General features: G+C 40.4%; 1 protein-coding gene across 1 annotated transcript in view; it reads right to left on the bottom strand.

Annotated features, from left to right (window-relative positions):
• Positions 1 to 27952, bottom strand: part of PLCL1 (phospholipase C like 1 (inactive)) — a 307264-nt gene that overhangs the window by 32244 nt on the left and 247068 nt on the right. The window contains exons 3-5 of the mRNA XM_048869597.2: positions 24975 to 25178; positions 13441 to 13516; positions 5286 to 5395 (exon numbers count right to left, since the gene is read on the bottom strand). Coding sequence (XP_048725554.1) covers positions 5286 to 5395; positions 13441 to 13516; positions 24975 to 25178 — 390 coding nt within the window. The remainder of the gene's footprint in view (positions 1 to 5285; positions 5396 to 13440; positions 13517 to 24974; positions 25179 to 27952) is intronic.

Below are 27952 nucleotides of genomic sequence, written 5' to 3'. Positions count from 1 at the left end.
CAGGGCCACAGTTTGTGGTGTTTTCTGTAGAGCAGGCTGTATCAGAAAGGTTATCAAACTTTGTCTAGAACAAACACTACAGTCCTTATTTTTAAACCATTCTCAAAATTCAAAGGTGTGACAACTCAATAATTGATTCTGAGATTCACCCAATCAGTGTCACTGAAGCACCCACTGCATCCACCGGAGAGCTACTGGGACAGTACATCAGAGGATGCAGTGGGAGCAAAAGGAGAGGGGGCTACTTCAACAGTGAATAAGAGGCCCCCGGAGAGACGGCAACTGTATGAAGGGAAGAGGAAGCAGTAAAAAAGGAGACTGAGCAATTGGTGTGAACCAGACTGAAGGAGCAGAGGGAGCAAAGGAGCCTGTGGTGTATAGGGAAGAGGTGCAGCAATATCTGGGAGGAAGAATAAGAGGGGAGAATGTCTAGCACTGTGGGAGAATTGCAGCAGCAATGGAGGAAGTCTGAGAAGAGAGAGAGAAGCATCAACACTTTGGGGAAGGCAGCACAAAGCCATATGAAAAACTCCGTTCAGAGAACATTAGGGCTGAACAGGGAAGTGCTCGAATATCAGAAAATACCGAAGAAAAAGTTACAAGCGCCTGAAAAAAAGGGGGTTAGAATGGAAACTGCTAAGCAATCTTAACTGAAGTGGTGGTGCTGCTCCCACATGATAAAATTAACAATTCCACCAAGTGGGTCTTGTGAGCGTGGTTTACCCTGTGTAGCCATTGGGACGCCCAATGAAATTCTGAGCACAGAATTTGCTGTTACCTGTTTATTTTGCTGGAATTTAAATAAGTACAGAAAGGGAAATATAGGCACAGAGAAGTTAAGTGCTTTGCCCCGTGTCACACAGGAAGTATAGTGAGAGAGCTGTGACTAGAAACCGGAACACCTGAAAACCATTCCTGTGCTTCAGCTGCAAGAACATCTGTCGCTTATTTATGTTGTGTACATTCACCATCTAAATGTTTCTGACATAATGTGTCTGACATTATTTTGCATGACATGAAACCTGATAAGATGCAGCCTCTGTGGGTAGGTCAATACAAGTTGCAAATAAGGCTCTCTCTCGACTTATTAGGCTGCTACTGAGTTGCATAACCTATTTCTACAAACACTTTTATGTTATGGCGAATGTTATGTCCTCCCAAAGGGTATTACTAATATGTAATTAAGTTTATATAAAATAAGAAAGAAAATGTTGTATTATTTTGGTTCATTCTTATTAAGTACCTCCTAGAAGTACCCCAGACATTTTTAAACAAGAAGAATGCCCACAGTGGTCATTTTTATAAACTACACATTGATCTTAAACTCTATTTAATGATTTTGCTAAAGGTGATTTTCTTAATGCATCCCTTTTGCCTCTTTGCATACAAAGCTTACCTATTTCAATAAGTGTTTATGAATAAATACATTAATTCAATATGCCTTTACCTCACTAGTCTAGGAAAAGGCTATTAATCATCTAACACACACAAGAATACAACAGTACCAGCTACTGCTTAGGGGTAACCCATGAAAACCTCCAGGCAGAGCAGACTATTGCTGAGTATATCATTGCTCCTAACAACAGACAGATCCTAAAAAGTATCCTTACACTGATGTTTTAACATATATTCTCTAGTTAGATCAGCTCATCCAGTTTAAAGAAACTCTGACTTTTTGTTAGCTACTGTACAGTATTTTTTAGTTCTTAAACGATTATATTCATATCTAATCACAAATCTTTTTATGGAACACCATTAAGAACAGACAGATGGATGAGGCTGCTGATTTGGGCGGGAGAGGGTTTCTGGTCTCTTTCTAAATAGACCCTTAAATGATGCTTACATGGAGGCATGAAGAAATGAGTCAGTACTGAACAAAAGATACAAGCAGTAACGAATGAATAGGTTTGTTATTTGCAGGGTCACTGATTTCCAGTGCTCAGCAGAAAAAAAATCAAAATGACAATTGACTGCCTGAAATTTGACATCTGGTGCAGGGCAGAAAATAGCCAAGTCTTCCAGGACATGACTTCATTGCTGAACCTGTCCTACCTCAGAATGAAAAAGGTGTCTCCCACTCACTTGCACCACTGGATACTAAGCTACAAATCAATTTACACTGTTCATCTTTTAAGCACATTACCAAATGGTTTGGACTTTCAGAAATGAAAAGCAGCTTTGATGTTAAAATAAAAAAAGAAGAAGAAAAAAGAAACATGGCAATTAGTTCATAACCTGGATTAAATGATTTTGGTAGCCTTTAAAATAAACCATGTGCCCCAGCTGGTTTACTCGGAAAAACAGCTACTGCATATGCATGGAAATTACATTTTGTAGGGAATTTCTTTCTCATACTCTAAATCTATCTTTATTAATCCTGGCTGAACCTCAAAAGTTTGAAAGTTCAGTTTTGATAAGTATCTAAAAGTTCAAATGTGTATAGGAGCACAGAAACTGCCATCCTGCATCAGAACAGCAGTCTATCTAGTCCAGTATCCTGTCTCCATCAGTGGCCTGTGCCAGGTGCCTCAGAGGATGGAGTAAAACCCACATAATGGAACCCAAGCAATAATATGCACACCAAGGCTGTCCCTTTCTTAAATCCAAGCAGTCTGTGCTAGGCTCACACCCTGAAGCATGAGGTTTACATCTCTTATAGATTTTTTTTCTATCTAATGCAACTGAAGATATTCTTATTATTCATATAAATGTCTGATTCTTCTTTTCAGCAATCTGAGCTCTTGGCCTCAATTATGCAGTGTGTAAAAGTCTCATTTCCTTCCACCAGTTTTAAATTTGATGTCTTTTAGTTTCATAGGGGGTCTTCTTAACTGAGCCTATAATGCTCCCATTACTCCCTTTGCCTCCTTTTTATGACTGGCTAAAATGCATACTGAACCTCACCCATCATCCAGCCCCACCCTAACACTTTCATTCCCACCAGAAGTGACCCTTCTCCCCTTTCTAATTCCCCAAACTCTCCTTTCCCACCACTATTTTCTGCACTGTTTCCTCTTAAGAACATGTGTATCCTCTCTCCAATGGGTCAAAGTGTATCACTTACTGCAGTTTTGGTTAGCACTCTCAAGCTACCCTCTTACTCGCATCTGTAACAAGAAACTTTGCAGAAAATGACATTTACTGCTTTCAGCTTGTCGACTTTGAAATGAAAGTAACAGGGAGTGGCATGCCAGGATCTCAGAGTCTACTATCTCTGACACCCCATTTAAACAGAAATAGAGGGAGGGACCATCTCTGAAGGCAGGAGAGGACAGAGTTTAGTCTGTACAAAACAGGCTAGAGAATGGTAGTTGTGGAGTGGCGATTTATCTGAACATCAACAAGTGTTTGCTTAAGGGAATGGACAAACGAGAGGAGTCCTCTTCCACTCTCCTAATGTCTGTTGTGATTTCACAGGATTCCATCTTTGGCTAACTCCTCTTATTGTCTCATATTATCTCTGGATCATCTCATCCACTCTCAAGAGCTCAGCTACCATGTCTACTTGACCGTTTGTGACTTGTCAATATAGAAATGGTAACTGAAGCCTTATAAGTGGATGAGATCACTGAGAGATCGGGCTTTTGCCACAGAGAGGGGAAGGACTAACTTTCACCAATCTCCTGACCCAAACATTCGTTTCAGATATCTATCTTTGGTACTTATATGGCCCCCAGTTTCTGTAATGCCTCACAATATTTTAATGTATTTATCCTCACAAGACCCCGTGAGGTAGGGAAGTGCTATTATCCCCATTTTACAGATGCAGAACGGAGACACAGAAAGACTAAGAGCTTGTCTACACTGCCCCGCACTTCAGACTATGAGTGTGTGAACAGTAGTGTCTGAAAAGGAATCCATTAACGTGAACTTGGAACTTTTTAGTTCACACCTGCAGCGTCCACATGGGGAAGTTACGGTGCAGCTCTGTGGTACACACTGCGGTACACACCCCCACAGTCTGAACTGCGGGGCAGCGTAGAGATGCTCTACTTGATTTCTCCCAGGACTCACCTGAAGACTGTGGCAGAGCAGGGAATTGAACCCAAGTCTCAAGGTAGTGCTGGGCCATGCCTCCTCTCGTTCAGGTTCAGACAAATCCCTGCAACCCAGTTTGACGTGCAATTGGAAATAATTTATAAATCCCATTAAAACAAAACATTGTCTTAACATAACTTTATATTACCAAGATATAGTCAATCCATGACTTTGACCATCCAATTTACACACTGTAATTCACTGTTTCCTGCTTGTCTATCCTTGGCTGAGGTGAGCACAATTTAATGACCTGTGCTTTCTTTTCTGTTTGGGAAGTGCTAAGTAAGCTATGTGTGCCACCAGAAATAAATAATAATGTCTTACCAGACATAGTTTGCTGGTAACAGTGTTTGATTAGGATTTCTTCTTTTCAAAAGACAGGGGGCTTTTATAGTTCTAGGAAACATGGGCAGTTCCATCAATTTATCATGCTGATTTCACTCCCCTCTATACTTCCCCCCCTCCCACCCCCATTCAGAGGTATACAAGCCTCCTGTAGTTCTAACATGGTGTCCTTCAATGGTCTCCAGACTGATTCTATAGATTCATATAGACACAAGCCCAAAACTAAACCTAGGAAGCAAACACCCTCAAGCTTTGGACAAGTCCATCATTAGAGCCAAACTTTGGGTCTTGGATTCATCTCTATATTTTACATGTGTTTATTTATTTTGTCTTTCAGACTGGTCAAATCCATTTTTCTTGTTGTTTTATCTGCCCCTTTACTCCTATATTGTGATATTAAGTCCTACCATGTAGTAGTCATTACGAGAGCTGTGTGAAATTTTTCTAACAAATAGTTTAGTTGATGAAAATGTTGTTTTGATTGACTCAAAACTATTTGCAACCTGGATACAAATAGTTTCAGCCATTCACAATATGGCCAGAGGAGGAGGAAGTAGAACTATTGCTACCCTCTTATAACCTTTAGCCCAATCGCTAGGTCACTCACATGACATATGGAAGACCCAGGTTCAATTCCCTGCTCTGAAACACACCCAAAGTAGATTTGATTTGACTTGAATCACATTTTTCTCCATTTTTTGGAACTGCAAACAAACCGGAAAAATCAGTTATTTGCCCAGCTCTCAGTGTTACACATTTAGTTCCCACACTCACTTCCTGGATTTAAACTTCTCATTCTGATTTAGCATCCTTTAGCATGCTCCTACCGGTACAATGGTAGCCCCAGCTAACTGAAGTTACAAGTCAATAACTCCCCTTTAAATTCAATCTTTACTGCTTACCTTCAGCACAGTGATATTCCATGCAAAACTTTCAATGGCTTTGCTTAGTTTTCTTCCTTTCAAACCTTCCTTTGCCCCAAGGTTATGAAGTTCTTCATGGAATTCCATGCCTAAAACATGGATTGGTACATGATTTAGTTCATAATTCAGTTATACTACAATGTAATTTTTACTCAAACCTGACGATCCCCAGACCTCCCCACACCAGTTACTTCCTGAATTTTCATTTTATTTCCTCCCATCCCTGCCTCTCAAGATCCTGATGCTCATCTTTCAACTGCAGAGGACTGGGTGCAAAAACATATTTTTTTAAATCCCAGTTGACAAAAGAAGTTTTACCACCAATCTAAAACAATATAGTCCTGTTTATTGTTTAATCCTCTATTTCTAATATTCAGCTTCCACCTTTAGGGCTCCATGTTTGTTCCTTTATTTTGCTGTGTGCTGTCACAATCATTGGTAGACAGTGTGAAGCAAGGTTATGAACCCACATTTCTCCAATGACTCTGCCTTTATTCTGCATTGCTGGCAAGATCACTGGTCTCTGCGTCTCCCTTCCCCCATTGTCTCTGTCTTCAACAGACAGGTTCATGTCTTGGAAGGAAACTCAACAGACACGAAAGATATCTGTTTAGCACAGTGCACCAGGATTTAGATTCACAGCTTCTCATTAATCTTAATAGGAGTCATAGAGAAACAACCTAGCACTTCGCACTGATAAATTATTTCATAAACTCTACACTGTCTGTCACGGGATACGATTCTTGCGGCCTGTGGAACAGCAACTTTGAACCACAGCCTTCGGAATCCTGTTACATTTCACTGCCAGTTTCTGTGGTAGATATTTGTCAGAGCCATTGCTGTCCATAAAAAGTCTAAGCGCACACTTCACCCTTCAGATGTATATTTAGTTATGGAAATTAGAGATGGAAAACCCCTTAATGGGGTTTTAGGCCAGTGGCTCTCAAGGATTTTCATACTGTGTGACATTTCCAGAGTGCAAGCAAGGATTAAGGGACAAAATGAAAACAAACCCACCTTAATACAGTGAGTGTGGCTGCTTGGTTACAGCCCTTCAATTTATACCAGTGCTGTTAATTTCCTCTCCTAGGAAATTTGACTTTCATTAGTACCAAATCACCCCATAACGCCTGCAGCCCCCACTACTCTAATAAATCAAGCTCAGTCTGCAGTTGTTTGGTTAGTCTTCCTGTCTGTTTCCTACATCTCCAATTTTGGTGTAATTCCCTAATTTAAACTCTGCTGAACTGACAACAAAGAAGCATCTAACAAGGAATGACACAAAACTTTGCAGAGTGTGCAAAGAGGGGCTAATTAATTAATTATTTCTGCAGATTAAAAAAGCCTCTTGAAAGCCCGAGAAAGTCCTGGAATGGGCTTAAGCTAACAGGAAATATCATTGCCAAAAGACTGACAAATGCTTCCCCCTATGACTGAAGAGGCTTTGCAGAGCACCAAGAAGGGTTATAGATGACAGTTTGGGAAACTGGTCCTATTTGGGCAAGGAGACTGGCAGTCAGGGGCAGACACTGGGAAAACGAGCGGGTACAAGTTGGAGAGGAGAGGACAGAAAGGGTCACGTTTGGGAGGAATGGGCAGAAAAGTCTGTATCCACTAGAGAATATTCTTCTCCAGAGCCTGCAGTGGAAACCATGATTTCTGAGACTCATCATTCCTCTGCTTTCAGCACAAAATTTTGAAACCCACTGCCAAAAGGACTGAAGGTAAAAAATCCATTACAATCTACATACCACACAGACTATGCTGACAGCTTGTGCCACACGCTCTCAAAGAAACTGCGGAATCACCTGATCAATATCCTCTACAGCAAACAGGGAAAGATTAAGAATGAGCTCTCAAAAATGGATACTCTCATAAAAAACCAACCTTCCACACAAACTTCCTCGTGGTTGGATTTTACTAAAACTAGACAAGCCATTTACAACGCACACTTTGCTTCTCTACAAAAGAAAAAGGACACTAAACTTTCTAAACTACTACATGCTACAAGGGGCCATAGCAATGGTTCCCTCAACCCACCCAGCAATATTGTTAACCTATCCAACTATACTCTCAGCCCAGCAGAAGCAGCTGTCCTATCTCGGGGCCTCTCCTTCTGCCCCTCCACCCCCACGAACATGATACAGTTCTGTGGTGACCTAGAATACTATTTTCGACGTCTCCGACTCAAGGAATATTTCCAAAATACCTCTGAACAACATACTAATCCACAGAGGCCTCCCAACCAACCAAAAAGAAGGATTCTAGGTGGACTCCTCCTGAAGATCGAAACAGCAGACTGGACTTCTACATAGAGTGCTTCCGCCGACGTGCACGGGCTGAAATTGTGGAAAAGCAGCATCACTTGCCCCATAACCTCAGCCGTGCGGAACACAATGCCATCCACAGCCTCAGAAACAACTCTGACATCATACTCAAAAAGGCTGACAAAGGAGGTGCTGTTGTCATCATGAATAGGTCGGAATATGAACAAGAGGCTGCTCGGCAGCTCTCCAACACCACTTTCTACAAGCCATTACCCTCTGATCCCACTGAGAGTTACCAAAAGCAACTACAGCATTTGCTCAAGAAACTTTCTGAAAAAGCACAAGATCAAATCCGCACAGACACACCCCTGGAACCACGACCTGGGATATTCTATCTACTACCCAAGATCCATAAACCTGGAAATCCTGGGCACCCCATCATCTCAGGCATTGGCACCCTGACAGCAGGATTGTCTGGCTATGTAGACTCCCTCCTCAGGCCCTACGCTACCAGCATTCCCAGCTACCTTCGAGACACCACTGACTTCCTGAGGAAACTTCAATCCATCGGTGATCTTCCTGATAACACCATCCTGGCCACTATGGATGTAGAAGCCCTCTACACCAACATTCCACACAAAGATGGACTACAAGCCGTCAAGAACACTATCCCCGATAATGTCATGGCTAACCTGGTGGCTGAACTTCGTGACTTTGTCCTTACCCATAACTATTTCACATTTGGGGACAATGTATACCTTCAGATCAGCGGCACTGCTATGGGTACCCGCATGGCCCCACAGTATGCCAACATTTTTATGGCTGATTTAGAACAACGCTTCCTCAGCTCTCGTCCCCTAAAGCCCCTACTCTACTTGCGCTATATTGATGACATCTTCATCATCTGGACCCACGGAAAAGAAGCCCTTGAGGAATTCCACCATGATTTCAACAATTTCCATCCCACCATCAACCTCAGCCTGGTCCAGTCCACACAAGAGATCCACTTCCTGGACACTACAGTGCTAATAAACAATGGTCACATAAACACCACCCTATACCGGAAACCTACTGACCGCTATTCCTACCTACATGCCTCCAGCTTTCACCCTGACCACACCACACGATCCATCGTCTACAGCCAAGCTCTGCGATACAACCGCATTTGCTCCAACCCCTCAGACAGAGACAAACACCTACAAGATCTCTGTCAAGCTTTCTTACAACTACAATACCCACCTGCGGAAGTGAAGAAACAGATTGATAGAGCCAGAAGAGTTCCCAGAAGTCACCTACTACAGGACAGGCCTAACAAAGAAAACAACAGAACATCACTAGCCGTCACCTTCAGCCCCCAACTAAAACCCCTCCAACGCATTATTAAGGATCTACAACCTATCCTGAAGGATGACCCAACACTCTCACAAATCTTGGGAGACAGGCCAGTCCTTGCCTACAGAGAGCCCCGCAACCTGAAGCAAATACTCACCAACAACCACATACCACACAACAGAACCACTAACCCAGGAACCTATCCTTGCAACAAAGCCCGTTGCCAACTGTGCCCACATATCTATTCAGGGGACACCATCACAGGGCCTAATAACATCAGCCACACTATCAGAGGCTCGTTCACCTGCACATCCACCAATGTGATATATGCCATCATGTGCCAGCAATGCCCCTCTGCCATTTACATTGGTCAAACTGGACAGTCTCTACGTAAAAGAACAAATGGACACAAATCAGATGTCAAGAACTATAACATTCATAAACCAGTCGGAGAACACTTCAATCTCTCTGGTCACGCAATCACCGACATGAAGGTCACTATCTTACAAGAAAAAAACTTCAAATCCAGACTCCAGCGAGAAACTGCTGAATTGGAATTCATTTGCAAATTGGATACTATTAATTTAGGCTTAAATAGAGACTGGGAGTGGATAAGTCATTATGCAAGGTAGCCTATTTCCCCTTGTTTTTTCCTACCCCCACCCCAGATGTTCTGGTTAAACTTGGATTTAAACTTGGAGAGTGGTCAGTTTGGATGAGCTATTGCCAGCAGGAGAGTGAGTTTGTGTGTGTGTGTGTGTGTGTGTGTTTCTGGGGGCGGGGGGTGAGAAAGCCTGGATTTGTGCTGGAAATGGCCCTCCTTGATTACCATGCACATTGTAGGGAGAGTGGTCACTTTGGATAAGCTATTACCAGCAGGAGAGTGAGTTTGTGCGTGTGGTTTTTGGAGGGGGGTGACGGGGTGAGAGAACCTGGATTTGTGCAGGAAATGGCCCACCTTGATTATCATACACATTGTGAGGAGAGTGGTCACTTTGGATGGGCTATTACCAGCAGGAGAGTGAGTTTGTGGGGGTGGGGGGCGGAGGGTGAGAAAACCTGGATTTGTGCTGGAAATGGCCCAACTTGATGATCACTTTAGATAAGCTATTACCAGCAGGAGAGTGAGTTTGTGTGTGTATAGGGGTGGGGGGGTGAGAAAACCTGGATTTGTGCTGGAAATGGCCCACCTTGATTATCATGCACATTGTAGGGAGAGTGGTCACTTTGGATAAGCTATTACCAGCAGGAGAGTGAGTTTGTGTGTGTGGTTTTTGGAGGGGGGTGAGGGAGTGAGAGAACCTGGATTTGTGCAGGAAATGGCCCACCTTGATTATCATACACATTGTGAAGTGCATCCGATGAAGTGAGCTGTAGCTCACGAAAGCTCATGCTCAAATGCTGGAAATGGCCCAACTTGATGATCACTTTAGATAAGCTATTACCAGCAGGACAGTGGGGTGGGAGGAGGTATTGTTTCATGGTCTCTGTGTGTATATAATGTCTTCTGCAGTTTCCACGGTATGCATCCGATGAAGTGAGCTATAGCTCACGAAAGCTCATGCTCAAATAAATTGGTTAGTCTCTAAGGTGCCACAAGTACTCCTTTTCTTTCCACTGGCAAAGTGTCTCATCCCCCGCTAGGGATTGTCCACATAGAGCATTACAACCTATTACTGGTATCAGTTACTCTGTTAGCTATCTGAGGTCTGTGCAGTGGATCTAAAAGTTCCATTTGATGACCAATGTAGGTGCTAACATAATGTCAAATGATGCAATTTCTTTTACTTAATTTTCTTTTTAGGAAATTACACATACAAAACAAAAAATCCTCTATTAAAAGAACATCATTAAGGTGGCAAAGTCAAGCACGCAGAAGTTACGAAGTGCCTATGCAACCTTAATTTGGCCCTCTTGTATGCATTATGATAGTCTTTAATTATTTGATCATTCACTATTTTTCCACAGGACCCTCCCTCATTCAGGGCATAGGATGGACCTGCTCTGGGGGTGTATTTGGGATTTTGTAGGAGGAGATTTGCCTCTATCACTTAATATTTCATTTCTTACAGATGTTGGGAAGCGTGTAGTAAAGAAGCAGGCAATTGCAGGAAGACAAAAGGATGGTATCATCGTGAAGGCAGTTGAAGGATGCCCCGAGAATTGGATTCTATCCCTACCTGAGCCACAGAGTTCCTGTGTGATGCTGGACAAGTCACTGAAACCAAACTTTTCACAGGTGCCTACTAACTGTATTTCACATTTTCTGGGTGTCTCACTTGAGACCCTGGGGTCTGATTTTCAGAAATGCTGAGCACTCATAGCTGTAACTGAAGTCAACGGGAGCTGTGCTCTGAATATATATAGTGCTATATAATGCTAAGGACTCTGAAAAACCAGGTGCCAGGCCTCTAAAATTGAACACTAAATGAGTGGATACTTTTGGCCTTAAACTGCCTATGCCTCAGTTCCCCGCTGTAAAACAGACATAAGATCCCCTCACCTCACAAGGATATTTAGAAAATTAATCAACGTTTATGAAGCATTCAGATGCTATAGTAATGAGCACCACAGGAACAACCACAAGAAAATTAATAATTCTGTCTTCAGAGCAGGCTTTGAACAGTGTGCAGTAAATAAAACCTGGGGCCACACACTGAATGAGGAGAAAACAAAATATTGGACAGCTGCTCATTCAGTGAGCACCACCCAGTCTGTGTACTCAATGAGGCAGGGGTCCTGTGTAATTAAAGACTGGATCATAATTCATACATGCCGGGGGTGGGGGGGAGAATTAGAGTTGCACAGGCTGCCCTGGAGCAGTGAAAAGGGAACTTGGGCAGAGTGGACTATCAGATCCATGAAATGTAGTAGGAAATAAAGGCCTGACTATATTGTAATTAAACTCCCATGGCTGGCACATCTCAGCTGATTCAGGCTCCCAGGGCTCAGGCTAAGGGGCTATTTAATTGCAGTGTATATGTTTTGGCTTGGGCTGGAGCCCAAGCTCTAGGACCCGAGTCTAAGTATATACACTTTAATTAAACATCCCTTTAGCCCAATACCGAATCAGCTGACATGGGCCAGCCGTGGATTTTTAATTGCAGTGTGGACATACCCTAAGGGATTGACCCCTCCTGTTTTACACACAGAGTTCACAATTATAAACTCCTCTCTAACTTCCACATTCTTTCTTTGATGTGTACAAGTAGCTCTTGCTAACTTCATTCAGAGTAAAACACAGGCACAGAGTGGGAGATGGATCCTAAGAAGTAGAGTAGTCAACGCAGAATCCACTCATAAATCACAACTGATCATTCCAGCAACAATATTAGCTGTGAGCAGCTACGGTACATTACTCCAGAACAAACCTGCTAAGTTCCACTAAATTTCCCACTAATTTTAAGGCTATTTTTGAAGTCTCTGGACCCCATTCTGTTTCTGGTTATTTCAATAGAGTTACTCCAGATCTAAACTACTGTAAGTGAGAGAGCATCATTTCACACCTGTGACTTTCCTGTTGAGGATTTTACTGTGTGTATATTTCTATGATACCGGAAATAGTTAATAATTATTTTCGGCAGTCTCCTTCATTCAAGGTTGTCCCAGCTTGACAGCCCAGCTCAAGTGATGATTTTGACTAAAATATATATTTAAATAAACAAATCCCATGCCCATCTGATGGAAGCCACAATTCAGAATGTTCACAGGGGGAACAATTTTCTTTATGCTCTATGGAAATAATGGAATGTATATGGATTTAAAGATGTTAATGAAAATTAACATTTGTTAGGGACACATTTGAAAAATAAAACAGTCCCACTGGTGGTTCTAAATGGCTGAAATAGGCTACAACCTAAGCACAGCAGCCAATTCTGAGTCTCAGTTCTGGTGACCAACCACAAGAGTGCTGAAAAGTGATATGATTGTCACTCTACTGGCGAGGCCTGGAAAGAGTAGTTTGGATTTCAAGCATGGGGCAAAGGCAAAAACCAATTTCCACCCTGCTCTTATATTAGGTGAACAAATCAGTAGAATGTTATTGTTAAACCATTCTATGAAATTTTTCTCTACTAAAGATGGAGGAATTAAAGGAATTTATTACAGGGCATTAATTATATTGTTTATTTAAGGAGTGTAATAGACATACGTGGCTCTGGCCTCAGTAGTTTACCAATCCAAAGGCTCCTTCCTGCAAATACTTATCACAGACAGTAGTGTTTACTGCAGTGTGTAGTGTTATTGAAGACCACTTATCAGACTCCAGCTGAAACCAAAGACTACATTCAGTTGTGAGTGTTTGCAGAAGTGGTCCCTAAGGCCTTGTCCATATTAGAAAAGTTGGAATGGTGTAACTAAATTGTAAAATAAGCATTTAATTGAAGGCCAGAGATGCTTCTCCCCTTTGTACTCCGCTCTAAGAAAAACTATGGCATTCCGTTTCCACCACCTTAAAAATGTGTATAGACATTTATAGATATACTCAACAAGGTATAGAGTTACAACAGTGCATACAGAGAATACAACAAAATTACCTGCTTTCTGACACTGAACAATCTTGTCATGAATGGTGTCTGCTGTTTCAATAAGAAACCTGCTCTCCTGAATCATCTGTCAGAAAACAAATGGAAACCAGGTTGCTATTACCAGGCTTTAGTTAAATATCTAGCTCTCAGACAAGTATTAAGAAGGTACCATTTAAAAAGAGCTCTGCTGTGTAAGTAAGACTAAAAAGATTATTATCAGTCAATCATATCAGATCTCCCAATTCTGTGTCAAGGTAAATGACAGTTGCTCAGGAAATGTTTTGTTGCAGAAGTCAGAGAACAGCTGTTTTACATCAGACAGACATAATTTTAAGCAATATAAAGGAAACAGAAGTGGTGTCAATAGAGAACAGAGCTAGCAGACAAACACTAACTTAAATCTACGATTGTATTTGAAAATGAAGCCTTTCTGTGCTTACTAGGTTTTTGGTTTTCTTTTGAATGAAATCAAAGAATTAGAATTATGGCCCTTCAGAGTAAATACCTAGCAAAAACATGTATTGACCCATTAAGGGCCCTGCATCAAGAAGGTATTTAAGCCCATGTATAACTTTAAGCACTTGAGTAGTCCAAATAACGTCATTGTTTGTTTTTCTCTTTGGAGGAATTCAGAGAACAAACTCTGCAGCTCAACTATAGTACTCAAGAGTTAAAAAGATTTAACAAACCAACCAACCAACCAAAAGTAGTTGACTTCAGTGGGAATACTCATATCTTTAAAGTTATACATGTTCAAGTACCTTCCTGGATTTAGGCTGTTGGTAAGAGGAAAATACATAAACCAACATCCATCAGCCATGTAGTAAATGCTCTGAGCCACTCTTCTTGCCATCTTCAGTGAAACTGCATTTCTTCTTTCATGCTTGCAAACCTTCCAAAAAGTTTCAAAAGCCCAGTCAAGCAACCAAGTTGTTTCAATGCTAACTTTTGCAAAAATTGTGAGATGTAGCATGTATATCTGTTACAGGAAGGAAGAACATGTACAAAGATAAAACACATAGGCTTGCATATAATCTTATTCTTACTGGTATAAATCAAGAGTAACACCACTGAAGCCAATTGAGTTAAAACAGCATAAAATTGATATAAATGAGATAAGAATCAAGCAGATAGTTTCATAGTTTTACATCCTGCTGTTACATAAGTTATGATATGCAAACTTGGCCCAAATGCTGCAACTGTTTTTTTTTTAAATTCCTGTGTTCAATTGTGTGAAATATGAAAGAATTTATGTCCTGATCCTGCACCATTGACCTCAATGAGGATCTTGTGTCTGACATCAGTGGGCATAGAACCAGGACTTTACAGAGAGGCTCAACAATCAAATATTCCCCTGTTCCTCTCACTCTAGACTATCCCATGCAGCACAAAATCTCACTTTCACTACACACTTGAAGCATTTGAGCATTTCATGCATTTTAGAGCTGCACAGAGCACTAAGTATACGAGGCAGCATATGTGGGCAATTTACATGTATGATTTAAGGAAATTTTTTTGTCAAATAAAGCCTGCAATCTACATGAAAACTAGCATTCTCTAGACCTGAGAAAATACGACTTTTTTATTAAAAGTTATTTACTGTTTTCAAATATGGAAAACAGTTGTCCTTATGCACCTTTAGAATTAATAGTATGCTGAATAAGACTAAAGATATCATTAAACTTAATATCCCTAAAGCAGGTGACAAAAAGGCTTGGGAGAGAACAGAGTTAAGTTTCTTTTAGAAATAAAAACAACAAATAATAATTTATACTACAGTCTTGTCTAAAGGCTCAAATCGAGAGGGCAACCAGTTGTGCTCAGCAATGTACAAATACAGAGTATGACAGTCCTTGCCCTGAGGAGCTTATAATCTAATTTAAGAGAAGACACAGCAAGTGGGTGTAACAAACAGTAGGAAACACTGGAGAAAGGAGAACAAGGGAAACAATGAGAATATACATTAACATAGGCCAGATACATATACAACTAGATTTCGCCTGGAGGGGACTTTGGGCCAAATTCATTTTTGGTTTATTTGACAGTGGGATGATTTTGGCCCCAATGATGTTAAAATACAATGTAACTCATTTCAATAACAGAGTAATGTTTACAAAGTATTTAAAGATATTGGTAATTTATTGAGTGTTAATGTTCCAATTACAGATCGGTCTGCATTAAAATCCTGATGGCCCCAAACTTCCCAGCTAGCTCCTATCTATAACATGCTGCTCCAAAATCCTGGATGTGTAAGTCTCAATTTTTATATTATAATTATATTATATATTAATTATAATTATATTATATATGTTGAATTAGACATCTCTATGTCTAAATAAACATATAAAAACTATACTTAATACAAATATTTTGCTGCTTTGACATACTCAGGACACCAAGGAAACAAAATCCATTGCCCCCTGTATTCATATAGAAAACAGGTGGCTTGATACAGCTTCACGTGATAAAATTATTTTTTATCAAAATATGCCTCCTGGACTGAAACTTGTTTCTATAGTATCCAATGCCTTTCCTTCTTTATTACTTGCTTGTTCATGCATCATGCTGATTTTTTCTCTTTTCATCTGAGAGAAAATGGCAATTTCTAACAATCCCCTGGCTTTTCTACACCATTGCACACAGTAATTTTGCATTAAAGGAGCCTTTCTGCCACCAGCTATGAATCCCAGAGTGTGGTCTCAACAGTGGAGAGAGCAAAAGTCTTTCAAAAAATTGCACCTTACCACTGGCCCAAGATACAAAGAAGATTTGCATGTATTGTCATGGATGGCAAAGAAACCTGGTAGAATTTCATCAATAATACTCAGCACTTATACAGGCCTCATTCAATAAGGTGCTGAGTGCCTCCACTGAGGTGCTGAGTGCCCTCATCTCCAACTGGTTTCAACAAATGGGGTGGAGGATGCTCAGCATCCCACAGGATTGCCAACACACTGCTTTACAAATGATTGGCCTGTCCTCCAACTCCTGCCTGGCATTAATTTACTAATCCTCAGAACACCCCTATGAGGCAGGATTTAGATTAAGTACTGATATGCCCAATTTAAAATGGAAAAACAGCAGGAGAGAGGCTAAGTGACCTGCCCAAGGCACGTGTCATAGATAGGTTTGGAAGTCCAGAATTCTTGGCTTCCGGTTGTGTGTTCTGATCTCTTAATCACACCTATGAGGCCTTCACATAGCTCAGCATCCGCTGTATGTATAAATCCTATCATCAGTAAGACCTCAGAAAATTGCATTGATATGAATGTCCTGCAAGCCTTCAATTTCTATATAAAATTATGTAAACTATGAAAATTGATCACCTTCTGCCACTGACTGCACCTCTTCCTAGGAGTTTATGGTAGGGTTATCCTCAGACTATCCAACAGAGATATTGAATAACAATTACAACGGTTTTCATGGGAAAAGCTACAATGAAAGGTCAAGTTTCCTTTACTCAAATACCATGTAGAGCGGTCCCCAGCTCTCTTGATTCTGACAGTTGAATCTTGCTGCTGTCAACACCCCCAGGATAAAGCAATGAAAACAGAATTGCATAGTAGAATTGAGCCTGTTAATGTTTGCAATCCTGTCTGTAATTTTCATGTAAAATTAAGCAGCCTTTGTCCCAGTGGAACAAACATGAGAAGGCAATTTAGATTTGAGAGCTTCCCCAATACACTTGATAGGAGGCAAAGGAGTAACTTCTCTACCACTGCACCGAGGTGAAGAAGAAATAATCTTTAGTCTATAAAGTGACATTCCTTTTCAATGGTGGGTGGTTTTCAGAAAATATAAAGTATAATCCATCAGGGTATTTACATGAATTGACCAATTTAAAATGAATTTTTCAAATGTCATTCATCAATCATGATGTTCGCGGTTTTTTGTTTTTTAAATAAAAAAATTCTTATTGTGACATACCAGGGTATATTCCAGACTAATAAGCAAGGATGTCACCTCTGCCCTGCACCCTGGGTTGCCTTCATATTTGTTTGGATGCCTCCTACCAGGGCCCCTCACAAACAGCCTTCCAGCATGCAAGCCATCCCCTGAACATCTGTGTTTAACTGTAGCCTGCCAGCCACACTTTGGCTTTCACCAGCCTTGGTTATACTGCAGAGTGACCCCAGCACACCACTAGTGTCAGATTTGCCCCCAGAAATGTATGTTCTGTACTGCCCAGCCTGGACATTACAGATCTCGAGTCCATTATTCCTGTAAGGAATTCCTGTAATGTAAGGGAATAATATGTATGTAACTTGTCACCCCAAAAGGAGTTACCCAGACACTTCAACTTGAACACACTGGATCAGATAAAACACGTTTATTTACTACAAACAGATTTTAAGTGAGTACAAGTAATGAGGCATAAAAGTAAAAAATGATTACAAGAAAAATAAAGATAAGATGTTTAGTAAAACCTAACTTATCAAACGATATCAAATTCAAGCACAGTTTCTCACCACATGCTTTCAGCAGTTTTATGACCAAACCCTATAGGTCATGACCCTCCCCGCAAAGTCCAATGCTTGCTTCCTTTGTCACTTCAAGTACAGTGAATGTGATGGGCAGGGAGAGAAAGAAGGGGATGTCTTGGAGTGTCCGACCCTTTTTTCACAGTCCTGTCTTCCCTTTGAGAAGTGTTTCCAGCTGGGAGCAAGGAGACAGGCAATCTGTGTGGAAGGGAACTTCGTGCTGTTTCTTTGCTAAGATGTAGATTTTTTTGCCCCTGACTCCTTTCCTTCCAAAGAATGGCCACTTATCAGGTAACAGTCCATCAGCCTTGTTTACACCTGGTTGATGCATTAGCTTACCTTTGTCTCTGAGGAACTGGTTTGGCCACTCCCCAGACTTATCTGGAGAATATACTTTCAGTCATGATCTGAGCTTATGTTTATAAGTTTATATATTATGCTGTTATGTGCATTTTGCCACATTATTGATCAACAGATTATGAGTTATTTAAATGATACTTCACAAAGCATACTTTGTACAAAGATTATTACAATAATGGGTAGGGTGTGAACACAGGGGTACATTCAGTCACACTTGTCTTAACAGAGACTGCCACAGCCACGATGGCGTTGCCCTTCCCACCTCCATTTGGTGCTTTTCAATTGCAGTTCAATCGGACCGGAAGATCTGGGACTATTGCTCCAATGAAAGTAGCCCCCAGGATTAAAGTTTCTATAGGAACCAATTCTGGGAGAAAGATACAAGTCTTTTGGTAAAATACTTTTAATGGGACAGCCTCCCCATATGGAAAAATAGTATAGGAAACACTTTTAAACTGAAGAAATTAATGATAGGCTGTTTAGATTGATGGAACACACAAGTGGTTAAGCCTCAAATGTAAGTTTTGTATTTAGTAAGGGGGTGGAAGATATAAAAGCTAGTATGCACATGTTAAATGTTTCAATGAAATAGATTTTTTAATTTAAACTTTGCTCAGCAACGATGGAAACAGGAAGGCCAAAATTCTGTTCATCTCATTCACCTGAACTGTCACATTGAAACTAGACAGGCTTCTTAGACTCATCGAGTTTAAGGCCAGATCACCTAGTCTGACCTCCTGCAGGCCACAGAACCTCACCCTCCCGCTCCTCTAATAGACCCCTAATCGCGGGCTGAGGTACTGAACTCCTCAAATCATGACTCAAAGACTTCAAGTTACCATGAATTCACCATTTACTCCAGTTTAAACCTGCAAGTGACCCATGCTTCAGAGGAAAGCAAAAAAAACCCCAGTGTCTTTGCCAATCTCATCCAGGGGAAAATTATTTCCCAGCCCCAAATACACCAGTCAGTTAGACCCTGAGCATTTCTGCAAGACCCAACAGCCACATGCCTTGGAAAGCATTCTCTGGAGCAGGGGTGGGCAAACTTTTTGGCCTGAGGACCACATCGGGTTTCCGAAATTGTATGGAGGGCCAGTTAGGGGAGGCTGTACCTCCCCAAACAGCCAGGCGTGCCCCGGCCCCTACACCCTATCCGCCCCCCGACCTCGAGCCTCCCCCGGGACCCCTGCCCCATCCAACCACCCCTTCTCCCTGACTGCCCCCGGAATCCCTGCCCCTGACTGCCCCTGCCGCCCCATCCAACCCCTGCCTCCTTGATGACCGCCCCCATTCAAACCCCCTGTTCCCTGCCCTCTGTCTGTCCCGACCCCTATCCACACCCTCACCTCCTGACCACCACCCCGAACTCCCCTGCCCTCTATCCAACCGCCCCTGCTCCCTGCCCCCTTACCGCGCTGCCTGGAGCACTGGTGGCTGGCGGCGCTGCAGCCAAGCTGTCCAGAGCGCCAGGACAGGTGGCCATGCCGCACGGCTGGAGCCAGCCACGCCACCGTGCAGCACAGAGCACCGGGTCAGGCCGCGGCTCTCCAGCTGCGCTGCCACCCAGAGCATTGCGCCGGCAGTGCAGGGAGCTGAGGCTGCAGGGGAGGAGGAAGAGTAGGGGAGGGGCCGGGGCCAGCCTCCAGGGTCAGGAGCTCCGGGGCCAGGCAGGAGGGTCCCGCGGTCGCTGTAGTTTGTCCACCTCTGCTCTGGAGTAACTCAGAGTCCTCCTCTAGTGTCCTGTCACTGGCCACTGGGGATATTTGCTACTAGCAATCGCAATTCGGCTACATGGCATTGTAGGCAGTCTTATCATACCATCTCCTCCATAAACTTATCAAGGATCAAGGATGTTCTAGAACTTCCTTTGATGGTTAGAAACCTTCGTCTAATTTCAAGCCTAAACTTGTTGATGGCCAGTTTATATCCATTTGTTCTTGTGTCCACATGGGCGCTTAACTTAAACAACTTCTCTCCCTCCCTGGTAGTTGTACCTCTGATGTGTTTATAGTATGATAAGTAAGATTTGGTTCAAACATAACAGCACTATGGTATGTAATAAATGAGAAGCAGAAAGTGAAACTTACAGTGAATGGAAAATGAAACTGACTTGTCTCATTTCACTGTCTAAATTGAATGAAGTGCAAGGACTTTAAAATCTAATCCACTTCTAGCCATTCATATCAGTTAACTTTCCTTCACTTTTAATAAACTAAGGTGCTAGTAAGATATTTATCTTAACAATAACACCTGAATTCTTTGCCCATATAAATATTAAGTCTTGTATGTATTAAGAGAAAATTAATTGGAGAATCAATAAAAACAAAGGATTTCTTTTTATAAACTACACTGGTACAAATTATTTCCTTGTTCTTTATATGTTTTTCTGTAACTTGAAAAAGGGAGAGGAAATTATTGTGGCAGCCTCACCAAAAAAAGTGAAAAATTAAAGTGCTACTCTCTCTGGGAAGATAAATGATACAGAGGGATAGTTCAAAAAAATCAAATAATAAATATACCAGACTTTAAGAATAGAAATCAACAACACTAAAAAGGGAGAACTTTTTTTTCCTCTCTCTCTCAGTGGAGTCAGGAGAGAATTTTGAGAGAAAAGCCCTATAAACTCTGTATTCTTGAATGCATCTTTGTCAATGGGGGGGGAAGAATCTTGCTCTCCCTCTTCAAAAATATAATCTATTGGTCGAACAACTGAAGTGCAAATTGAATTAATGAAAATGTTAAAAGGATTCGCTCTTTTAACATCAAGCATTTCTTGCAGGCATTTAGGACAAGAAACAGCCAAGCAAGTAATCGTCTGCCAACAAGCCTTGTAAGAAGTGGAAAAATCTAGATGCTGACAGGGTTAGAAAAGGGATAGTGGCTATGTACAAAACCATGATATCTATGCCAATATACAGCAAATTCAGTTTTCTATATGTTGAACATACGCACAACACACTGTGGTAGTAAGAATGCCTATCAAGAATGCTGATATCATTTGGGAGAGTTTGACATATAACAGGTTACAGTAGGACAGCAAAGGGTCTGAATACAAATATCCTGAATTTCAGTTTGATACTGCTCTTTGTTTCTTTACAAATATTTATGGAAAAAATATTATCCCTGAACTGTAAGATTTTTGGACTTAAAAATGAATACAATCAGCCTACAAATCAGCAGAAATACTTGCTTTTTTGTTGTACTTTAAGCATATCTATGCTACAAAATAATGAAAGAAAGGCAACCTAATGATATTTCATATTCAGAACTCTGATACCATTCAGGCCCTATTTTGCAGGGAACTAATGGATGTGACTGGGGGGAGAGCAAGATAAACCAAAATAAGACTGGAGGAAGGAAAGAGAAAGATACACAGATGGAGAAAGATGTACACACAGATGGAGAGGGGAAAAAAGAGAGAAAATACAGTAAGAAATCTAAAAATTGCTCTTACCACACTACACCCATATCTATATAAAAATATGCAACCAAACTCTAAAACCAAATATCAATACAAGTTTCCATACATAGTTAATTTTCACAAGTTGGACCAAATTCTGCTTTAAGTTATGCTTGACATCAGTGTATTACAACATTCGCTTGGCAGTGAATACTAGTGAAGTTAGCCACCCCTCTCATTTTTACTTGTTCAGAGCTGTCTGAAAAATGATTCTTTGGTGCTGAAATTGCCTCAGTTGAAAGACAAATTTTGTTGGGAAAGTTTGGAAAATCTGTTCAGCCATTTTTGAATGACGCACGTGAAAAAGATGTACCTCTCCCATTGGAATAAAAGACTATATATATCACACTTGTGTCCACACAGATAATTCAAATAGGGCTGAAATTCGAAGTGTGGCACACTTTGACAGAAGTATTTGTATCTGCACAGGAGCTGGGGTGTCTGTGTGCAAAGAAGAGTATTCATTTATTTATTATTTGCTAAATATAACTTGTGTTTAAAAAGCTTTAGTCTTCCAATCAGGGAGGAAAAACAATACCGTGCAACTTAGGTGAATGGTTACCACAAACAGCTAACAGTTTAAATGAACTATTCACAAGCAACCAGAGGCTCAAATTTGTTTGCATAAGCTATTTTGCATATGAATATTGAATGCAGACACAGGAATCGGACTCTTTTTTAGAACAATTCACAACTACAAAAGTGCTAAATTACTTGTATAATTATTTGCAATAAACGATTCAACCATCTCTACTTTCCAGCTTAGCTTCTGTCACTTTCACCATGCTAAATATTTCCCTTTTAAATGTGATCAATGAACTTTTAAATGAATTTGACAGGTTCTAAAATGAGCTGCATGCTGCCCACCTCAAAGAAGATTGCTGTGACAACCTTTGAAGAAAGTGAGCAAGCACAAGTGAAGGTGAAAATGAAGAAATCCAGGAAGATTCCTATTATATGAAAAAATCTGAATTGTAGCTTTACAAATGAAACATTATATTATACAACTGTAGGTGGGTGAGAATTAGTGATAACAGTTAGGGGGAATCAATTGATCATATATGATAATAACCAAATCTACGAGTAAACTTGGAAAATAAACAGCTATAAACCATGTTCCTGCATTTTCATATTTTCTTCAAAATAGATAAATTAATTTTTCTGCCAACACTTCCTCTAAGTTTCTTGCTTTTAGTTGATTCCATCCATTTTTTCTACTTTGTGGATCTCTTATACACCCTGGATTTCTTCAGAGGATTCTTTTTCTCCATGAAATGTAGAATTGAAGGTAAGTTCCACCAAACTACTGCAGAGAGGCCTTTTTTTTTTTTTAATGAAACAAATATGAAATTCTTCTGAGAGACTCTCTCAAACAAAACATTAAGGTAGCACAATTTGAAACATCCCACGTACTTTGTTTCTGGAACTGTAACTACAGTACTTTTCAAGGTTCTATAATAATTTAAAAAACACCTAATTGTCCAGGAAAAAAGCAAACAAACCACAGAAAATGATCTTTGTCTAGCATGCCTGTTGACAAAAGCACAATCCAATATAACAGACAGCTAATTGTTTTCAAGATCAGTGCTACCGGTCTCAGAGCATCTGCATCATCATTCATGTGGAATAGCCAAGCTGTCTATGCCCCATTAAACACATTGACAGAGTTTACCATTTGCATGGAAAAAAAGGTATGTTCAGATGACAGGCTTCCCCACAGAAAAAATACAACACTTGTAGCATTTTTTTTAAATCAGAGATTAATTTTCATAACATCCCATAACAGTTCTGTTAAAGCAATTAAAAATACATCTCAAACATAAGAGATGTGCTACATTAAGGTATTTAATAGACAACTCAGTGTTCATATGAATCAACATTTTTGTGTGTAGGGCAAACAAGGCTCCAGCTGCGTAAACCCAAGAGTAGCCCTTTGAGGTTAATGGACTACTTAGGTGAGTAAAGGAATAGAGCAAGTGTCTGCAGAACCAGTCCTTAAGATTTGAAATCTTCTCCACCTCTTTTATTATTTGTGTATGTTTTACATGGTGTTCTGCCAAAGTCTCCCTTTGTTTTCAGTTTTATGAATACAAGCTCTTTCAGTTGAGAACTGTTGGACAACAACAAAGATTGTCCCTTTCTGCTCTATTAATCTCCTTATCTCTTAATTTATCCCCACATGTTTCTTGCATAACTTAAATTCAGAGTTCACTAAAGCTTCCTAGTTTGGGTTCACTTTTACCGGCATAAACATACACTGGATCCCATTTTTCACCTGTCACATGGACTGACATTTCCTCTAGTAGAAAGAAATTTCTTAAGGTTAACAACCACTTCTCTATGAAAAAGAATCACCACCTGAGTCATTGCAAATGACAATAAGGAGGGGTGGCATTTTTCACTATCTCGTCAATAAACACTTTAATAACTTATTTCAACAGTTGAAGATGTAATCCCCACACACAGACACTATATTATACTTTCAAATATTAATGTTGAGATACATCGTTTACTCTTTCATCAAGAAAAGACAACAGATTTCAATATTCTGCATACTGACACGATCTAAAAAAGAAAATATGTATTGAGAAAAACTTTGAAAAATAGGGACTTATTCTTTTTAGAAAGGAATTATATTTGAACATGTTAAATCATCAGCCTAAAACAGACAAAGCTGGGGGAAAATACTTTAGAGAAATATGTGGACTCATGAACCAAGATCCTTTTTTATTTATTTCACTCTGTCTCTTTCGTATGCTCTTAGTCAGTTTTCCATCATGAAGAATTTCTAGGTAAATTTCCCAGTGGTTTATTCTAGTATTATTTGAAACATACCTTAAAACAAAAAAAGCATGAGAGCAAAAATACTGTCTGTTAGGATCTTGTACAATTTTAGCTATTTACTGCATAATCTAAGCTTTCACTAAAAATAATGAGTTGTATTAGTCCTTTCCACTGCTAAAATAATGCTCCTTGTACGTCAATATCTTGCTACCCTGTAGCTGAAACTTTGCAGAATTTTATCTCCAGCCATATAATTCACTACAATCAAACTGCAGGTAAGTGAATACAGACAAATCTATCGCATGATTAAGGGCCAAATCTTGCTTATCTTATGCATATGAATAGCCCCACTAACCTCAATGGGACCTCTCACAAGAGTAACAGAAGCATGAATTGGCCCACCATATTTCAAAATTATAACACAGTAATAAAAATACAGTTATAAAAGTTCATACCAGATCATATGCAGCCATAAGCTTTTTCTGCACATCAGGCATGGTCCCCAGAGGCTCCAGGTAAGGGAATGTATCTTTCATATAGACAGTGGCAGAGGGAATATTGTCACTGTTTATGAGCCGTGAGGACAAAGTCAAGATGCACTGCTTCAGACTGGCAATTGGAGGGAGTCCACAAAGCTCTTTAACTGACACAATTGCATTCTGTGGGGAAAAAATGGATTTCCATTTACTGTAGCTCACCATCCCATTCTGGTTTATAACAGTAAGTCAACTAATGCCTCTTACACACACACAAGGTTTCATGAGCATTTGGAAAATTCTAAGAATAAGTCTGTCCCTGTGATCATACCGTTTTGAGTTCATTCAGAATACAGTGTCAGTGAGGATAAGAAACTCATAAGAATTAAAAGATAATCTGCAAAGAGTAAAATAAAAAAAAGGGTTGTGACCTTTGTTGCTTCTTTATGATTTTTATAGAAGGCCTTAAAAATATTTATCTCCTTTTTTTAAAATTTAGGAATATCAGAAATATAAACTCATCTTCCCTGATTTTGCTCAAGGGTTCAAAGGGTTGGAGTACTCAACCCTTACCTGACTGAGGGGAGGGGAATTTACTTTTTCACAAATAAAACTTTTATCCCAAAACTTTGTCAGCAGTTTGCATTAGGGCTTGTCCATATAGAGACTTCCTGCGTGGCAAGCCACTGTAAGTATCTACAGTGCACCAGCTTGCTGCACATTAACATCCCATGTGGGATGAAATTTCTACTAAGCTGAACTCTGGAAATTTCACTGCACTGTAGCAGTGTCCATACAGCAAGCTATTGTGTGGCAAACTGGTGCATTGTAGATTCACACCCTGGCTTGCTTATCAGTAACTCGCAGTGTAGGCTAACAGCTGTGAAAAAAAAAACAAACAAAAACAAAAGGGCCAGATTCTAAAGTCCAGCTCTTCTATGCCCAACGCAGTTTTATGCTTTCTGTTCCTGGTCCAGCATCAGTCTGTCCTGAGGCACCATGGAGCAACTTGAGGGCTGGTGTTAGTGCCACTGGCTCTCCACCAGCGCAGCTGGATGGTTCAGCAGCTGGAGATCACCAGGCTCTAGATGTGCATGTCTAGAGGTACCCAGCTTCATTCCCTTTAACTCAGATCTATACCACCTGCAAATTCCCCCATGCTGGTGGAATGCGCAGACAGCCAATCTGCCAGCCCCACAAGTGCTCTGCTCTGGCAGGCCAAGTACAGTGCAGCCAGGATTTGGCTCAAAGAATTTTAAATAGTCTGACTAAAAAGCTCTTCCCCTCAAGTGCGCAGATTTCAATCTCTTATGTTAGAATGACACCAGTTCTCTAATTGTCCATTGTCCTCCAGCAAACATAAATTGGAAAAATCTGATGTTTCTCACGAGAAAAGCGAGCAAGAGAAAAATCATTGTCTTTAAGGGCTGCATTGTGGATCAGAAAAAATAAAAAAGGGCACAAACATTTTTTCTCTTTCATCGGTCACCTGTAAGAAAACCAGGTGACCCAGGTCAAACCTAATTAAAACTCCAGAATGTATGCAGAAGTCAGCAGACATGTGGTTGACTTGTCCTTGTGATTTATCTTCTTCCAACCATTGTTGCCAAAATCCACAAAAATCTGAGTAAGAGAACATTGTAGCAACCAATAGAACACAACTGTTACCATACTGCACTTTAGACCCCTGTGAGGATACAAAAATTTGGATCCACATCCGATCTGCATCCACAATAATGAACTTGTGACCCGCACTCCACCTTTTATATGTATTCACATCTGCACTTGCACCCAATGTCACTGTTAGAGCCCAGCGAGGATACAAACATTTGGATCCGTATCTGGTCCGCAAAGATAGTAAACAATACAGCTGCATCCACAGATGCAGATATCCGCAGATATAAAGTGAATATCTGTGGATTTGCAGGAGTCTCTATTTTTGTAGGTCCGGCATCAGAAAATGTTCCAGTAATTAACAGAGGCTCTTCTGTTAACCAAATATATTTGAATGGTGTACTAGAAAATAAAATCTGCTGTCTGGTTGTCATACAAAGCATCTTTGAGAACAAGATCTAGAACCAAAATTTAATTTTTGAACACACACTAATAATATTTTAGGTCAGGTTTATAAATTATTTTCTGGTTATACTACTTAGTGTATACAGCTGTAATCTAATATTTATTGTTACAGAATAAAGGAATGTAAGGGAACAGAAGATGGAGTCAGAGGTTCAAGTTAGTTATTTTCAAGTCCTTCAAGGAAGAAAAGCCTGGGAAGAGTTTCCCATTCTTAAAGATATGCTTAAGATAGTCCTTTGAGAGTGATTTATAACTTATGTCATTTTGTAAACCTTTCCAGCTGCCAAAACTAAATTTCCTTTAGACTCTGTCCAGAACTGCAGGGTCAGTGAAGTAATACAAAATGTGTTCTTATCCAGGGATAAATACACTGTTTCCTTTGCTTTACCAAGGAAATAGCTATTGTACATTCTGCTATATAAATAACATTTTTATTGGTTAACCCTATTAAGTTTTTTTTCTCTTTGGCAGCATCTACACCACAGATCTGATTTTCTCCTAACTGAACGAGTGAGAATGCATGAAATTAAGCACGAATTGTTCAAACCTGCCATGCTGACTCACGTTCTGAACCATTGCAGTTTACTCCCGTCCATTAAACTTTTTCAATTGCAAACTGGGTGCTTATCCCACAGTTCCTAACACATCTATAAGAACTAGATTCTGGGACTATGGTACTGTACCAGGAGGTCAATCCATTTCAGCCCAAACCATGTTAATGCTGTCCATATTGCATTGAACCAGTTCAGACATAACCAGCATTTAGCTAAAAGCAAAATGTAATCCAAATGGTATTTGGTTGACATGTTAAATGTATAGAGCACGTGTGGTACAGGGAGGAATGTGTTTTAGGTAGGCTCACATAGTTCTTAGCAGAA

Source organism: Caretta caretta, chromosome 11 (assembly GCF_965140235.1).
Source record: "Caretta caretta isolate rCarCar2 chromosome 11, rCarCar1.hap1, whole genome shotgun sequence".
Lineage (NCBI taxonomy): Eukaryota > Metazoa > Chordata > Testudines > Cheloniidae > Caretta > Caretta caretta.
The sequence above is the reverse complement of the archived record's forward strand: the minus strand, read 5'-3'. Positions and strand labels throughout refer to the sequence as shown.